Source organism: Corvus hawaiiensis, chromosome 14 (assembly GCF_020740725.1).
Source record: "Corvus hawaiiensis isolate bCorHaw1 chromosome 14, bCorHaw1.pri.cur, whole genome shotgun sequence".
NCBI lineage: Eukaryota > Metazoa > Chordata > Aves > Passeriformes > Corvidae > Corvus > Corvus hawaiiensis.
In genome coordinates this window covers 21,463,834-21,479,699 of record NC_063226.1, presented here as the reverse complement: position 1 = coordinate 21,479,699, position 15,866 = coordinate 21,463,834, and the positions used below count along the sequence as shown (strand labels likewise).

At 39.2% G+C, this 15,866-nt stretch overlaps 1 protein-coding gene across 1 annotated transcript; it reads left to right on the top strand.

Annotated features, from left to right (window-relative positions):
* Positions 1-1,252: 1,252 nt before the first annotated feature.
* Positions 1,253-9,308, top strand: LOC125333296 (homeobox protein CDX-4-like). The gene is made up of 3 exons (XM_048319138.1): positions 1,253-1,778; positions 6,742-6,887; positions 8,833-9,308. The coding sequence occupies exons 1-3, from the start codon at positions 1,349-1,351 to the stop codon at positions 9,037-9,039; spliced, it is 783 nt and encodes a 260-aa protein (XP_048175095.1). The 5' UTR covers positions 1,253-1,348; the 3' UTR covers positions 9,040-9,308.
* The last annotated feature ends 6,558 nt before the right edge of the window (positions 9,309-15,866 follow it).

Below are 15,866 nucleotides of genomic sequence, written 5' to 3'. Positions count from 1 at the left end.
CTGTAAAGGGAAACAACTCATTGTAATTTGCACCTCTTTTGCAAGCATAGCCCTTACAAATAGCTCATTGCAAAGAAACCCATCCAAAATAAAAATACAGTGAATTCGCTCCACAAATTGCAGCTACACAACCCAGAGAGGCAATTCTGAAGTCCTAGGGTGTGGTTAGTTCGCCGTGCTAATAACAAGCTCTTAGTAACAGGATATAAAACCACTTTCAGAATCATTTTTCTCAGAGGGACACGAACATTGAGCCAGGAAGAACCCGTGTGTCACACAGCAGCATCGGGGCACTGCTGATCCACAAACTTAACAACCCAGATGTCTCTCCCTGCTGATTTCCCTGGCCCAAGCTGCCACCACAGAAAGCAGACTATAGACAGCAGCAGCCTCAGAGGAAGGAACCAGCCTCCTTTCAGGCAGATAAAGGTTGTCTTGAAACAGAAGCCAACAATATTCCTGGGCCTAATCAAAGACTTTTTTCCCTACTTTTTACAGTCATTTTCTTTGTACTTCTGGCACCATCTTTGTTAGGAAGATTTATTGTCTGCTTTTTAAAATTTATCAGTTTGCAATGGCCACAAGATGAAGGGATCTCTTAAATCACTATGTATGAGGAGAGTGTGAACATGTGTCTTACAGTCACAGCTTTAAAGGCTCCCATTCTGGAAAACCACTTACAAACATCAACAATGAGAGGAACATTTTTGAGACAGTTATACTCAAGACATGCTATTTATAAGGCGCTCTGTATTTTGAAGTTACTGAATTACAATTATTCAAATTGACTGTATCTGTTAAAGACTAAAAGGGATAATTTTTTTCATTATATGGGAAATTAAGAGAGTAACAGATTTGTTGATTGATAATACATGACAAAATAAAGGACACGAATCCTTTGAATGTTAAACATTGCTATAATAGATACCACTATAATTTCTTTCTAAAAGGTCTATTTACTTAACTATTTAAGTTACAAATCCGAGCAACTGTTGCATCATCTTACAGGACTGGGATTGCTGTTGAATATCAGGGCAGGATAGTAGGATAGATAAAAGTTCTCTAAAAGAGAAAGCACCAGAACCAGCAGCAAGGTGGGGTTGGTCAGCCCTTCATTTGAATGTAAATGTAATTATGAGGCAGGCAGTTGGGCTGACGTCAGACAAGATCTTGGTAAACCATTACCACCAGCACCTGGTAACACAGTTGATAATAAAAGAGGATGAAGTAGAAGATTCCAAGCAGAGTGGCATTATTAGAGAAAACCAAACACAAATATTTTTGAGCAGTAAAAGAAGACACTGAGGAACAACATGTTGTGACGCTGTGTTTACAGTCTGGGACAGCCATGTACGTGAGCTCGCTCTTGGATAAGGAGCCCAGCATGTACCCAGGATCTGCCAGGGCCAACAACAACCTGCCCGTGCAAAACTTCGTATCTGCTCCAGCCTACTCCGACTACATGGGATACCACCCTGTGCCAGCCCTGGACACCCACGGGCAGCCGGCGGCAGCCTGGGGCTCCCACTACGGCCCCCAGCGGGAGGACTGGAGCGCCTACGGCCCAGGCCCTTCCAGCGCCGTGGCTGCTGCCCACATCAATGGCTCGTCCCCTGGCCAGGGCTCCTACAGCTCTGCTGATTACAGCTCCCTGCATCCCGCCGCCGCTGCGGGGTTACCTCCTGTAGATACAATTAATGCCCAGCAAATCTCTCCCAACAGCCAAAGGCACAGCTCTTATGAGTGGATGAGGAAAACGGTGCAAACCAACACTGCTGGTGAGTGCAAATTCAACTTCCAACCTCAGAAAGCATCTTCTGCTATCGCTGAGCTTAGAAATAATTAACTTCACTTGAAGCACATAGGTTGGTGGGTCATTTATGACATTTATTTAACCTACTGCTGTTTAATGCAGTTTTAACTAAATTTGTGCTAGTTTCACTTTCTCCCATAAAGGCTTTATGTGGTTGCTGTAGTGGAACGGCTGATGTGGCTGACCTGGCTGGAGCTCAGCTCCAGGAATCCCTGTTGGAACATTCTGTAAAGCATTTTCTGTGAAAAACATGATAATCATGAAAGTGTTATGGAGCAATGCAGCAACATTTAACAGTTACAGACAGAAATACTACATCGTTATTTTGTGCTGCAGAGGAGATATCAATATATAATCAGGTTGATCTTTTTAAACCTTACAGACTTCTCAGTAATTATAAAGAAAACTATGTACTTTGATCTAACTGCAGTGATTATGCAATTTTCTGCAATTTTCCTGTGTCTCATATTTTTCTACCCAGATTTATTAGGTGAGCAGAAAAAATTCCCAGAGAAGCAATCTGTCTCAAACGATCAGCATAGACTATTTTGTTTGCAGATCACATAATTCCTTGGTTAAGCTTCTTCTTCATTTAATTTCACATCAGTTTTACTTTTCTTACACGCCAGAATTTTTCAGCTTCCTCAATTACACAATTAAAAATCTCTTTCCTGCAAGTGCCACTCACTGATGTGCCTGTTCTTGCCACAAGCTGCCTGCCAGATGAACCTTTCCATGTATATTCCCAAGGTGGAAACTAGGGGTGTAGAAAGGTTTGATAAATCTGTTGTTAAGGTTAAAAGTAGTAAGTGTGTGTTAGGGAGCATCAAAGAAAATGCTCGAAAGAAAGCAGAGCAATTACAATTGAAGCAATCTTAGAAGACAGGGAAAATCACCACTGCCTGCTTCAGAGAGAATCCGCCTTCAAATGGTTATTACTCAGGAGCAAAATTAGCCTGGTAATTGTTTCTTAATTATAAAGCAGACACACATTGTTTTGTCTCTGTTACTAAATATAAAATGCCTGGTGAACATTAGGATATCACAATGCTGTCCTTCCACTTGGAGCCTCCACAAAGGCCTTCAAAGCCAGGCAGATTCAGTCTGCTTTCCCCCCTTCTGTATACTCATGTAAATCCCAGTAACTTCATTAACATCCTTGGAGACTGCCAGGTGTAGAAGTGATGCAAGACTTGAGTGTAGATCAAATTCAGCTGAGACTACTGAATGTCAATGAGGCAGCCCTGTCTGTGTCATGTAGGCACTGAATTTTACACGTATAGCATTCTCAAAGAATAACATTATTAAAGAATATCGCAGACTTAAAAATCTAAATCCTTGCTTCACACTTATTGAACAGTCTTGGAAGACCCTGAGATGTTTCTCACACCCTTGTCCAAATTTATAAAATATATTTGCAATTCAGAGACACAATTTTGGGCCTAAATTCATCTCTAGTCTGAAAAGTGCTTACACAGAATTTACACACATTCTGAAGTACTTTATGAACCATTTGGGACAGGTGGAACAGAGCCCATCAATAGCTGCATGTCCTGAGGCTGTGCATTCCTAGAACCCAATCCTTTGAAGTGTTAAAAACAGCTCAGGACTTCACAGAAGTGAGCTCAAGGCATCAACCCACCTTAAAAAGAGAGATGGTGAGAGTAAAGCACAAATGTGGTAATCGTGCAAAACAAGAAAAGTACCAAAAAGATTTGGCCTTTCATTGGTGTTTTTAAAAAAAACGTAAAATTTTAATCCTGTCACAGAAAAAAATTGTGATAAATGGAAGGAAATTCAAATAAATTACAAGGCTAAAATTAAGCATGTGACTGCTCTGTACCACCTTATCAATGTTTTCTCTAGAAGAAAACTGACTTGATGCCATTATAACCCTCTTTGAAACACACTGTTGTTTGCTGTTTTTCCTTATTGCCATAATATTATTTGTGTTATCAAAGTAGCTACTGGTTCCTCTCCTTCAATGTTACCACTGCTTAATAAAGTTCATTGCCTTAAAATCCCAGAATTACAGCCCTAAACTCTACAAGTATATTTCTGTGCATAAACATGTATATGTCCTTAACTTCACCAGTGGCGTGTACACACACCAATGTACGTGAGCAGAAGGGAGTAACAGAAATCACAACACATCTAATGAAAGGAGGGATCCTCCTGAAACACTGTCCTAAAGACAGCAGGAATTATTTTGAGTGAGATGTCAGTGGGAATTGCTTCCTCTCTGTGTAGACTCTATTAAATACACTACATTCTGATTCAATATCCTTATTTAGCATTTGATACAAGGAAAAAAATTCAACTGCAGGTAAAGTGAAATGAAAATTTACCTGATCAAGTCAACCTTCAGGATGAAACAACATCACAAAGACAGAAGTACTCTGTTCTTTAAACAGATAAAATGTGATTTGAAATGATACGTCCTCTGACTAAAAGAGTGTAACTGTATATTCAGAACAAAACCCTTTTTTACTTCAAACACAAAGACATTTCAAATATATAAGGCTGTAAGAAATTTTAAAAAAACCAAACATGGAAAGTGGGCTTGGTAGAGACCTTCCTAGTCAGGCCATGCAAGTGAGGAAAAGAACATCCAAAGAATTCCTGACAGTCTGATCCTGGTTTGACTAAAAATCTATTATAAAATCTGCCATCAACTTCAGTTATGCTGGAGTAGAACTTCAAATTAACTTCTAAACCCTGTGTAATCAACAAGGTAAGATGTGTATTTTCTGAGAGCAAGAAAACCTTCAAAGCATAAAACTTACTGAAAAGGTATCTAAAGGGCCTAGAAAAAGGTTTTAAAACTGCATATGAAACTTCATCCAGGAGTGACCCTTCTCAGAAAGGGAAGGGACTTTAACAGGACTAAACAAAAGGACAACATGATTTTCGTATGTTACAGGTTCAGCCCCAGGATTTTTTTTAAAACTATAGCCAACACATTTTCTGTCTTTGTTTAAACAAGCAGGGACGTACAAGTAATTCAGATTACAGCACAGCAGAAACACAACCAGAAAGCAAAACAGAAAAGCAGGAAAAAAGGCCAGGCCCCTGCTCTAATGCTAATTTATTTTTCTTTGTAAATTAGTTGTGACATCTATTTTCCACTGGCCTACATTGTCTGAGGTTTTGAGGCCTATCTGTCATATTGAGGCAACAGACCCTTTTAACACTTCACTTTGCTTTGATATGCAGTCTTGTCTCTTCCTTCTCCCTCTTTTCTTCAGGAGTTATATTGCCGGAAAGGGTGATGATTTTCACAGCAAATAAAGAGGCCTTCTCCCAGCTTTATTGTCTTCAGAAGAAATGCTCTGTGAATTTTATGACCAAGTGGAATGGAGAAAACTACTCCTTTTCTCCACCCCCTCAAATCATGGTTATATTTGCTGATTATAGTGAGGCCGGAATAACCTCGTTGAATTTTAACTTGTTTTCAAAGATTTCCTCTAAGCCCTCAGTTTACGAGGAACCTGAATATCTATACTATTGTTAGCATTAGAACTATCACTGAAGGCAAATATTTCAAAGCCAACGATTTGTACCATGAAAAAAGTAAACTTAGTTGGATGATTTAGTCCTGCAAATTTAGGCAGGAAAATCTTCTATGCTGGAAGTTGAAGTGGCATAGGACTTGGGAAAATATCCCTAATTATGCGTATTTCAGCTATGTCTACCTTCAGATAAAAATATCCCAGTCTGTCCTCGGTGTCGGTCCAAAATTAAAGAGAACTGAGGAAAAAATATTCCTTCATCTATTTCTGTCTCTTTCCTCTGCTAAGATGAAAGCGTCTGACATTTGTTTAGGGCTTGTAAATTCCAAACCAATTGGCTTGTGTTTCTGAATGTGAAAGGGGTTCTTGATAAGATCTCCTTGTCGCTCCTTTGTGTGGCGTGTGCTTCATCTTAACACCTCAATGGATTTTAGGGAACCACTTTAAAGGAGTCTTTGTCCTACAGTTTGTCCCAGAAAACTCACATCAAAAAAACTGGGAAGATCAGAAGAAAAAAGAAAAACTATCTAGTTGGCTGTTGAAAGTGCAAAGGAGAACAAATAAGTTGAAAACTGATCTCCCTGGATTATTACTACATGAAGAATTGTTTAAAAATTATATGAAATGAGAGATACATTCTAAACATTTGGTAATGCTTCTCTTAACAGTATTTATCCAATATATCTAAGAATATTTCTTTTATACATTAGAGAGAGGATGATCCTGAAATCCTTTTACAAGATTTTATTGCCTCATCTTACAAATTGTCAAGTGCCTCCAACTCTAAAGGGAAGCCCAGCACAGAGTACCCTCAGGAATATCCTACAGGCACTCAGCACCTTGCAAGACTGGACCTTTTTGAAAAAGTAAATAAAATTATTATTGAACTTCTAAGTTTATCCTATGGCCACACAAGAAAGGAAAAGCATTTCTAGTTGGACATATCTTTGTGCTAGAGAAACAATCTTTAAAAACTCAGATAAAGAATTAGGCCACGGTACAACTGAACGAATTGTGACTGAAGCTCAGTCTTGAAATCCTGGGTATTTATGCTCTCATAGACACAGAAGTCACTTCAGTGAGCACTAAAATGAAACCCCTTTGAGATTAATATAGCCAGCACCAGTTATGTACTGCTATGAATTATTTAAGATGCATTGGGGTGTTTATCACTTAAGAGCTTCACATTTAAATGTATGTTTACAGAGAGAAGGGGAAAAAAAGAGGGAAAGACAGTTATGGTAACCAATACTCTCTCACTTCACCCTGCACCTCATATTCCTCCTCTGTACCACAGCAAACAATCCCATACAAGTATTCTGTAGTTTAATTAATGTCTGTGAAATGCCTGAGATGTTTGCAAGCTGCTATGGAAAATCCAACTCAACATATGAATAATACTTCTTTCCTAACCAGGTAAAACAAGAACAAAAGAAAAGTACCGAGTTGTTTACACAGATCACCAGAGACTGGAATTAGAGAAGGAATTTCACTGCAACAGATACATTACAATCAGGAGGAAGTCAGAACTCGCAGCAAACCTGGGACTCTCCGAAAGACAGGTACAGAGAGCAGCCCTGAGGTGTGCCCACAGTGCCCAGACACTGCCACTGCCAGGAGACACAGCAGCAGCCACCTCCTGCACCTCTGCACCTGACACACAGAGAATCCACTACACAAACCCACAGTTATCAACAGGCTCATTTGACAGAACCTTCCAATTATAGGGAACTCAACCTTAGAAATTAACTCATACTTTAAAAAGTAGTTATTCTTACATTCTAGCTTACTAGCTTGGATATTTAAACAGTCCAGCTTAATAGGATCTTAGCTATGTTCCCAATAGCTGTGACATTCACAATTTTATTTCTTCTTGAAATCACACCAAATAATGGCCAGCAAAAAAATCCAAGGCATTTGATATATTTCAGCTGGAAGACAGGAAAGTTAAAACTCAAGGTCAATCCAATGAGATAGCTATGGGGTTCTTTATTACAAACATATTGCCACAGGCCACATTCTTCCTCAGTCAGATTTCAGCATATTCAGGAGGGTTTTACAGCCTTGGATTTTCAAGTCAGGATCTCTTTTTGCCATATGTATGTGTAGCCAAGACTATCCATCCAGGCAACGTTCAAGCGCATACTTGGATCATTGCTTCCTTGGAAAGCAGCTCTGCCTTCACTCATATCTAGTACATATTTAATCTCTGTCCTAGATAAAGCCAGTCTCCTGAGCAGAGCACAGTTACATTAGCTGTGTTCACGGATGGACTAAAGTTTGTCACACAGTAGGATAGAGCTGCACTGGAAAATTTTCAGAGAACTGCAATTATGAAAGATTTGAAACTTCCACCTTAATGTTATGCAAGCTGTCTGATTTAGAACACAGACATGCCTGGAGTCACCAGCGATCCTGCAGAAAATCAGCAGTTTCCTTTTACAGAGCTGCTGCTCCCAATGCCACCCCATTTTTAACTGGTAAAGTTCCTTCAAGTATAATGTAGACAAAATACATAATTTATCTGCATTTCCACAGGACAGACAAAGCTAAATGCTTCTTCATGCCAGTACCAGCACGGTAATAAGAAGAAATATAAAACACTGAGATTTTTAATACAAAGCAAGGGTACAACTTTCTATATCATATTGTACTCAACACACCTTAAAGGCTGTAACAGCTACAGTAAAGTAAGAACACAATTACCAAGAAGGAAAACACAAACAGAAGCTCCTACTCATTCACATTTTCACATAAGGAATAAAATAGAGATACTTAAAAGTAGACTTTAAACAGATAAGAGTCTTTCACCTGCACAATGAGCTTGGGAAATTCGCTGTCTTTAAGTAACGCTGATATATCTATTTATACACATAACAGTACATATGTATCTGTAAAATACGGGTATAAATATATATTCCAGTAATAAAAACAATCAAAACTTTAAAAATGCGTAAGAATTTATGCACACACAAAAATCACTCACAACATAAATGAAATAAAAGAACCCTCACTACTTGGCTTTGAATTAATCTGTAACATAGATAATAAAGAAATCTTCAAAATTCATCCATAATTGCATCTTCCTAAATTATGACACACGCCACTGGCAAAGCTGAGATAATGAACTCTGCACCCTCTGAGTCTCAATGAGTTCATTGATTTCTGTATTCCTAAATATAACACAGCAAGTTCACTTTACACTGCCCAGGAGAAAGAGAAATCAAGAAAGAAATAATCAATTTTCCATTGATTATTATGCCAAAAATTAATACAGAAAAATACAAAAACTTTTCACTGCACAAATTCAGTATTTTGGTTTGTGGGGGATTTTTTCATTGGATTTTAGCATTGGGGTTTTTTTCCTCATGGCTTTTTGTTTGCTTGCTTTGGGTTTTCGGGTTCTTAAATAGTGTTTTTGAACTTACCTACATTTCCATTGCTGTAATTATGGTAAAAAGTTGACTAGCACTTTGAATTAATCACGTATCATTTATAACACCCCAGGTGAAAATCTGGTTCCAGAATCGCCGAGCAAAAGAAAGAAAAATGATCAAGAAGAAAATCTCGCAGTTTGATGGCAGCGGGGGCTCAGCTCAGAGCGACTCTGGTTCACTCAGTCCAAATGAACTGTCAAATTCTCTGTTCCCACCACCACATGGAATAAATGGATTACAGCCTAATGACATTCATCAAGTCATAGTTTCAGAATGAACAGAGGGAAAAAAACAAAACAGGAAAAAAGAAAAAGCAAGAATGGATTTCTCCACCACTGCCATCCCCCACCTTGGAAACTCAACTTTGCAAGGGACCATTTTCATTTAACTGCCTTCAGAGTGCTGATTTCTAAGCAGAAAATTTGAGCCTATTACCAAAATATTTTAATTATTGCAAAAATCTCAGGGACCTTGTGCTGCTAAGATTCATCTCTCAATATCTTTGATAGCAGGTAATTTGCTTCAGGCACTGACACAAAGAATGATACCGATGAAGATTCAGTACATGTAGTTCTAGTCTGATCATACATATACCCAGGAAACTAAGAGAACAGATTATAAAATACAGTCCTTTTGCAGAAAATATAAGAAGCTGGGTGTGTGTGGTTTGTACCATTTATATAATTAGAGTAAACCGTAGATGTTAATAAATATTTACACTTAAATGGACTGAAAAGAATGCGACTTTTTGAAAACAGCAAAACGGTTTAAAACACTTTTAAATGCTCAAGGAACATAATAATGTTGCTATACAAACATATTGCATTAGTTAAATAACACAAGTAACTCTGCCCCATGGAATTGTATTCGAGCAATAGTTACAGGTACAGAATATACCAAACCTGCCAAGATTTGTTCCAGTGTAAGAAACACAGAAATTTCTCATGCACACTAGTAAATGCCAGATAATTTGGAAGATAAGTATTACCTCGATCTTCTATGACTGCACATATTATTGCTCAAAAATATGAACACAAATGGAATGGAAACAGAACACTTACTACAAGCAAACCACCAAAAAGCAAATAAAGCATTTGCTTGATGTCTTTAAGCATTTGAAGTGAAACAGGAGCAGTCTGATGCCACTGATTTTATACCTGACAATTATTTGGGGCTGAAGGCAGCAACTATCCCGAAGTAGCTGAGAGGGTATTTTGAAGCAGTTACCTGCAGCTGAGCAGCCCCAAAGCACAGTCACAAAAGGAATGTTCATGTCATGTGCACTCTTGAAAGAGCTCAAATTAAGGACATGATCACAGTGGGGTTTGCTTTAATTACTGCTCCATGTTGGCAGGTGAGAAGGTAGCAATGGTATCTGAAAGACAAGTGATGAGTCTGGAAAAAGTAGAAAGAAAACCCGAAGCACTAAAAAAATCCCCAAGCCCTTCAGTAGTACTATTCTTTGGAATTTCTTAATATGATCTTTTTGATAGCATACAAGCGAACAGCTCTATTGGGAAAATTTAATATTCCTGAAAATGTCAAGGGGAGCAAAGGTAATAAAAAGGGAAAAAAGCAGAACACAAAGAGAAAAGAGCATTCTGAAAATCCTGCATCGCTTATTTCAGCAACCTCAAACTCTTGCTCTCAGAAGCAGCAGAATAAATTTGGCTTTTCTTTGTGTCAATGAGCATTGATAATGCACTGAACAACATGGACAGAACTTGTCAAAGCTCTCACCATCTGGATTCAAAACACTAGATAACAAATTTGAGGATATGCCTCATTATTCCCCATTTATTTTAAAATAACTCTGTTAGAGTAACTCCATGAAAGCAATTCTGTTGGGAGTTACATGAATAACACTCATCAGAACTTAATTCTGAATTATGTTTGTAGACATAAATGTCTCAAACTAAACTAGGAAGATATCCTGTAACACATATTAAGAACTTACTCACTGTAAACATTTTGTGGGTGGTTCCCCAATATATTTGCTAGTCATGTCCTATCATATGGTTCAAAGAAATGGGTGTATTCTAATGCAAACAAACTGTAAACAGAAAATCTTGTGTTTATTAATAGTTATAAAACTCAGCCCGATGAGAAATTGAGACGACATCTGCATGGCTTTAACTCAGAATCTCCTAAGTCCGCTCACTGATGTTCCACTGGGACCACATGGACATTTTAGGAGACAGAGCACGTTGTGGAACATGCACACACAGCCCTGGCTCTGTTCAGATTCACAGAAGTGTACATGTGACACACACATGCCTTTTTTCTCTGCTCTTCAATCAAATAAATCCAGATTTTTTCCTTGGGAGAAGAAGTTTCCCCAGTTCCATCAGCCCCTCCACCTGGACTGGCATTCCATACATGAAGGATGTAGAAGATAAAATAATCTCTCAGGAAACTCAGACTTTAGATAGACAAGAAAAAAGGGAAGAGGACCTTTACCTCAAAGCAGCAGAAGGGCCATTTCTATGGAAACCAGGAGAGGGCTTTTGTGAGGCTTAGCAGTGGCACAGAAATGGAGAGGGAGGAAACTTCTAGTTTTCAGATTTTTTTTTCTCTGATCAGTTTTCATATCAAAAGGAAGATGGCTAGTACAGCTATAACATACAACACACCATTGAGTACGTTTGCGTATTAGAAATGCATTGCTTCCGATTTCTCTTCCCTTCTTATTTATGACAAAATTGAAATGAAACACAGAGTTATTTACCAGGTCCACATTCAACATATTCGAAATCATCATCTTGCAGATTCTAACCAAGCTCCAGGCAGTCAGGAAACACCACCCTGCTCTGACAAACGGGGCAGAGGAGCCACTGACTGCACTCAGAACAACCACAGTTGATAAAGGAATCATTCTAAACGAGCCTATTTTAGATGTTTTTAGAGTTGGAATGGGATACAAAGCACCTCCTCTGGCATGTTTAATACCAGTCCTGTCAATAAAAATTGTTTCCCTTTTTCATGATCTTTATCCCGAATTTTATCCATAGATGTATTTTAAATGTATCCAAAGCATATGTTAATAAATATTTAGGGGACAGTCTCTTTCATCCACTAGAAAATTATCTCTAAGCCTACACAGAGTGTATCAGATTATCTTCTCTGACTACAGTTAAGTAAGAAGTTATTCCCCTTATTGTTGCTGTGCATAATTATCCCCAATATGGATCATAACGTCCCTTTCAGCCTAAGTGCAGTGGCACAGCTGTTTCTCAAAATACTCTAAGGAAAAAAATATTAAACTCTTCTAGACTAATCAGGGTATTTTTTAGTAAATTCTATCAGAGGGTGATTAACTGCAGTCAGAGTATCAGGTGAGGAGGCTGGGAAGCCAGAGAGAGGGGGAAATGGCAAGCAGCTAAAAGAAAATCCTTACCCTGCCTCTCGCAGGCCTTGGACACTTTATCAGACTGTAGCTATGCCATGAGCCAGACATCATCCCAAATCAAAACACAAATTGAGCACTTCATGCTGGTGCATTTAAAGGCCCATTAAGGACTCCAGGACAGCCTGGCAGGAGCCCATCCATGGTCATGCTCTGCCAGCATGGGAACACAAGATCAGGACATGCGCTGGGGTGGAGGCACCACAAAGTCCTCACGTTCCATTGTTCCCTGGGCAGCTGAGTTTGACTCTTCAGCGTTGCTTCCATGAAGGAGAAAGTTCAGCAGATGTGATCAGCCCCTGTATTAATTTTGGTATTTCCATGGATGCAACACTAAAGGCTATATAAATAACATTTTTCAATATTTATCTTTCTTCCTTTGAAGAATTCTCCAGGGACTTTAGTTGTACTCTCCCTTAGCACTGTTAAGCAATTAAAATACTAATGAATCAAATGCCATCCTTTGCACCCAGTGGGTATCTTCCCCAAGGTCTCCAAGTTTCCTGTGTTTTTCACTGTATGTAAATAGAAAACCATCACACTGTTTGAATTCAGCTGATTGATTGGTGGTTGGAGTTTGCAAGGTAGTGAGCTCCTTTAACACCATGCTGATATCAAAAGAAAACTCTGTATCATACGACTGTCTAATTCCAGCAGCCAGCAAATCCCTTCTGACATTTATCTGAATCATGTCGATTCTTGTGCCAAAGCTTTGGAAGAACTGCCCTCCTCAGCCCCACTGTCCAGAAATACTTAATCAAGAAGGGACTTGGGCACAAACTGCTCCTGTTGACACTCAGTGTAGCACCACAGTGAATCGGCTTCATTAATCAACTTCTAAATATTGATCTGGAGGAGCAAATAATGAAAAATACAGATGTTTCCTTAGTTACAGAGAGTTTAGACTAGAAACAGGCAAGTACCTCATTATAAGATATTTTAAAATACCAGTTCACTAAGAAAGCATAATTTAAATCCCTAATTGGCTGTTTGTAGTAGTGATCCTGGTAAAAAAAAAAAACCTGGATGAGAAACTTGACAACCTCTTGAAACTTGGATTATTTTTGAAAATTGATCTACCTGAGGCATTTTCAGTATAAGCAGCACAGAACTGCAGAGCCCTGCACAAAGCTAAAACCCTTCTAAAAATTGCAAAATATTTGTATCGCAAGATCAGTTTCATTAAACCTGTCACAGGACTCTTGACTTGCCTTCCTTCAACAAACGAGCACATCCACATTTGCCTAATGAGTTCCACATTTCTATTTCTGAACAAAATAATGGGAACTTGCAATGCAAATCAGCTTGGGAAAAGGGTTTGCATTAGTTAATCAAGAAGCATGAGGGTTTGTCCACCAGACTGATAACCCATTCTCCAAACGCTAAGAGTATATTCCCATTATCCAGCACCTTCTACCTGTGCTGAAACACACATGTCTGAGATGAGGGAATTCTGAGAGCCAGCCTGACATCACTTGCTGTATATTCTTTCTCCTGAAGAATGCCTGTGTGGCGGTGATTTGTGTGGAACAGGGAAAAAGTACATTGGAAGAAGACTCAGAATCTCTCAGGCCCACATCAGCACTCCCTTTCCATGCTTTCCCAACAGTGTCTTTATTTAATGCTGTGCCTTGGTTTAACTCCTGGCTTTTCTATTCTTTGTGTTTCATGCTCTATATAAGAACACTTCTGATTCCAAGAAAGGAAGCGATTTGTGTGGCTAAACATTGCCAGAGACCATCATCCCTCCACAAATCTTTCCGTTTTTATGGCATAATAGTTTCATCAAATAAACAGCATCCTAAAGAACTACTGAAAATGAAGCTTCTATTTCTTCCTGTGAAGCCATAAAGTTTGGTAAGTCATGCTGAAAAAATTCCCTGTAGTATTTACCTCTCAAACCCAATACTAAACAGACATTCTTTAAATACAGACATGGGACACAAAAGGTGTTTTTTCTAAAATAGTCTATTTTTACCCAGTCAGTCACTGTTGCTATAGGAGAGAACACATACACATAAAAAGAAAAGTCTACTGAAACTTCAGCTGAACTTTTGACTTCAATCTATTATTTAAAAGCACAAGATGTTAAATATGAAGCTGCTTTAGCAAAGTACCTTTTCCAATCAAAAACACTTCTTTTCTTGGTTTGTTAATACCTCAGACACTCATTATAAAGAGGTCACACAGCAAGTTATGCTTCATTTTACACTCAATTCAGCAAATTATTGCACTGCCTGCTTTGGAGCTCATGCCTTAATGCCATCACATGTGTCCTTCTGGCACAATGTCCACTGAAATGTCTGTAACACTGGCTTGTTTGTTAAAGCAAAACCCAGGCTGCATTAAATGGAGGTTTTTCTATTAAACATGAGACTGTGCTGGACGTGTTCGTGTTTGCCACATCTTGCCCCAACACCCGAGTGTCACCATTGTCAGATCTCATGTGACAGCTGTTCATCCTTGCAGACAAGTCCATGGGGTTCATTTCAATTTCTAGCACACATTCTGCTTGTCCCTCGCTCTTCCATCCTTGTAAAATTTTCAAGACATTTTTATTGGAACACATGCAAGGAATGGGAACCAGGCATGGCTTTACAGCATCCAAGGGGGATCCTAAATGCTCAAAAAAAATCAAACACCAATCCTCTTAAAGAGCTTGATCCACATCCCAAGTCAGCGCTGAAGTGCTTATCCCAGTGAAAGCTGGATCATGCCAGGAGGGCACAGTGTCACAACCATGGGAAATCCCAGTCTAAACCCCACATGTTGCCTCTTTTGCTCCCATTTATTTGCATGAGCAGAACAGGGACTGCTCCTTAGCCACCTGGGACAGTCTGTTCCCAGGGTTTACCTTTCTTCCAGAGCAATGAGCACACCTCGTCAGACAGCACAACTCCTCCTCCACTCATCCAGCATGGAGCCAGTTTTGCCATTGAACCACCAGCACCAATAGTTAAGCATGGAAAAAGATACCAAATATCTTATAAACTTATCTTCATCCAATTATTTAAGAAAATGCATTTCACATCTCACTGGGTAGGAGCTGGAAACCCCACCTGTGGCCCTCTACTCAAAGTATTCCTTTGAGTCTGGAAGCACCTGTGAAAACTCTTCAATTGTCAGGTTAGAATAGTCTAAGAAATGGAAATACATCAGTAATGTTGATAAAAATCAGCAGTCAGACAAAGCTTTGGGAAAACAAGAAATATTGTAGCACCATGAAGAAAAAGCAATTAATTTTCATCACGTTATTTAGCATTCTGCAGGGACAGTGCTGGAAAATGCTTCCCTAATGAGCTAAGAACAGCATTTTTAACTCTTCCACGATTTTTCTGGCTTTTGCTCAGCACCAGCACATAGCCTTGAACCCAGAAGTCTGCATTTAGCCCTTTCTCCTGGGAAATGCTGGCCAAGAGGACACCAGGCACTGCACTTGTGCTCAGAACACCAGTCAAGCATAATTCAGCATTGGTTCAGGTGTTGGGTTTTGGAAGCCTGGAGTCCCACACAAGTTCTAAGCATCATGAGTCCTAAAATCTATGGGGAAGTAGCAAAAAAGCAAAGGATTTGTGGTCAAAGTCTCATGGTGATACAGTTGTCAAAACAGGCATTGCAGCTTGTTTGCAGTTTCTCCAGGGGAGCCAGAGCAGGGCTGTCCAGAGAAGCCGTGGCTGCCCCTGGATCCCTGGCAGTGT